Raw genomic sequence first — 2,144 nt, 5'->3', positions numbered from 1 at the left:
TTCAGTGTAGAAATGGTAATGCAATCCTTCTGACCTGAGCTCCTCCAACAATGCAACATATATAATAAAATACAGAAATACAAAATAGTGCAAGAAGTCTATATACATGTAAATAGAATATGATGTGCATGTACTTGTATCCTACTTATGTCCTCCCCACCACTGCAGTAAAAGAGATATGTTTCATGGAGACTCACTGGAAGATGTGGGAGAAGTTAATCTCTCTCCATATTTTGGAGAAAACCTCGAATCGAACCGAGTCCGTTTTCTGGAAGAGACTCAGCAGATTCTCACAGTCTTCGATCACCGGGGATCGATAAAGCTCCATCTCTCCTCTTCTGCAACGCTTAGCCGACATGTTGAACTACTTTAAGATACAGTTACAGATTAAAACCAGACACACACACACACACACGGGATGTAAACAAACACACGACCGAACAACGGCTGTCGAAGGATTTGTGCGTCATCAGAATAACCGACGTCTTCCGCCAGCGCTGGGGATGCCTTCAGGTACTGCACGTAATAGTTCGTTCCCATATCAATAATACGGTGACGGTCTGTGGATAATTCTAAGTACAGACATACAGGGGTGGGAGAAGTGCTCAGATCTTGTACTTGAGTTAAAGTAGAAGTGTGTTGTCATTTGGTACAATCATCTTTTATATGATAATTATCACTTTTTTATTTATTTTTCTAGGCATTTTATTATGTTATGTATTTATATTCTTCTTTATGTGTCCCTGTGTTCACCACTTATACCAAAATAAATTCATCGTATGTGTTGGTTATAAAAACCCATTTTGATTCAGATGTAAACCATTTAAAAAACCTTCTTTACAGTACAAAAAAACCGTATGCTTGGTAGCGTTAATTCTGATTCTCTGATCCTGTCCTTGAACGCACCAACCGGATGTTCGTTCCTTTCGTCCTGCGGAAGTAAACAAGCTCAGCTGACGTGGAGCTGCGGAGCAAAACTCGACCAACCTGAACATTGCGCTGCTTTTACAGCAACAAGTGTCCATCCAGCTCCATTCCGAGAGCTTTATTTACTACCTGAGAGCTTTATGTGCTAGCTAAGAGCTTTGTTTACTAGCTGTCTTCTTGCTGGGGTCGTCTAAACTCCCGGGATTAACGCAACGCCAACCGAAAGACAAACATGGCGGACGAGGCTAACAGACAATTCGCCGGACTTTCGGACGTCTCTATCTCGGAAGATATCCCCGTGGAGGGAGATATTTCTGTGCCAATGAGTTCCTCTTCCTCCAACAGACAGCGGGGGGAAGAGGATGAGTTCTCCACCCTGGATGAGCCCGTGAAGGAGACCATTTTGCGGGATCTTCGGGCGGTGGGCAGTAAGTTCATCCACGTGCTGTACCCGAAGAGGAGCTCCGTGCTGCTGCGGGACTGGGACCTGTGGGGCCCGCTGCTGCTGTGCGTCACCCTGGCCCTGCTGCTCCAGGGAGGAGCCGCGGACAGCGAGGACCAGGGGGGGCCGCAGTTCGCTGAGGTACCTGACAATGTGTATTTATGTATCCTCATGTCATTGTACTCCACTACTTCCCACCTCTGATCCTAATGTCAGAAAACACGTTTGTGTCAGTGGGCTAGAAGTACTGGGATGTTGTACTTGAGTAAAAGTAGAAGTACTGGGATCTTGTTCTTGAGTAAAAGTAGAAGTACCGGGTGAGCGATGACCTCGGGGGCTGAGGTACCTGACTGTCGCCCAGTGTCAGAAAACATGTTTGAGTCAGTGGGGATTAGAGATTAGTATTAAAAGTAGAAGTGCTGGGACTGAGGTACCTGACTGTAGTGTCACATCAACGTTTATTAATAAAGCCTAATGTCAGAAAACACGACTGCCGTTTGTGTCAGTGGGGGTTACAGATGAACACACTTAGATGAAGCCAGAAGCGCGTTATTAAAGCTCTCCTATCTTGCTAAATGCACTTTTTGATGTCTTTTATACATTAATATGTGTCCTTGGTGGTGTGTCAGGGAACTCACAAAGTGTCAGTGGGCTTTGAAGATGAACAAACACAGATGAAGCCAGAAGCGCTTTAGTAAAGAGGGAATGTCCTCGACACACTCTTAACATGTAGAGGTACTGGGATATTGTACTTGAGCATCTGATCTCCTCTCCT

At 45.0% G+C, this 2,144-nt stretch overlaps 1 protein-coding gene across 1 annotated transcript in view; it reads left to right on the top strand.

Annotated features, from left to right (window-relative positions):
• The first annotated feature begins 912 nt into the window (after positions 1–912).
• yipf6 (Yip1 domain family, member 6) overlaps positions 913–2,144 on the top strand; it is a 3,762-nt gene continuing 2,530 nt past the window's right edge. Inside the window, exon 1 of the mRNA XM_010785570.1 lies at positions 913–1,510. Within this exon, the coding sequence (XP_010783872.1) occupies positions 1,160–1,510 (351 nt within the window). The 5' untranslated portion in view covers positions 913–1,159. The remainder of the gene's footprint in view (positions 1,511–2,144) is intronic.

The sequence above is a fragment of the Notothenia coriiceps genome, unplaced genomic scaffold (assembly GCF_000735185.1).
Source record: "Notothenia coriiceps isolate Sejong01 unplaced genomic scaffold, NC01 NC01_scaffold00027946, whole genome shotgun sequence".
Classification (NCBI taxonomy): domain Eukaryota; kingdom Metazoa; phylum Chordata; class Actinopteri; order Perciformes; family Nototheniidae; genus Notothenia; species Notothenia coriiceps.
This window is presented reverse-complemented; position numbering and strand designations above follow the sequence as displayed.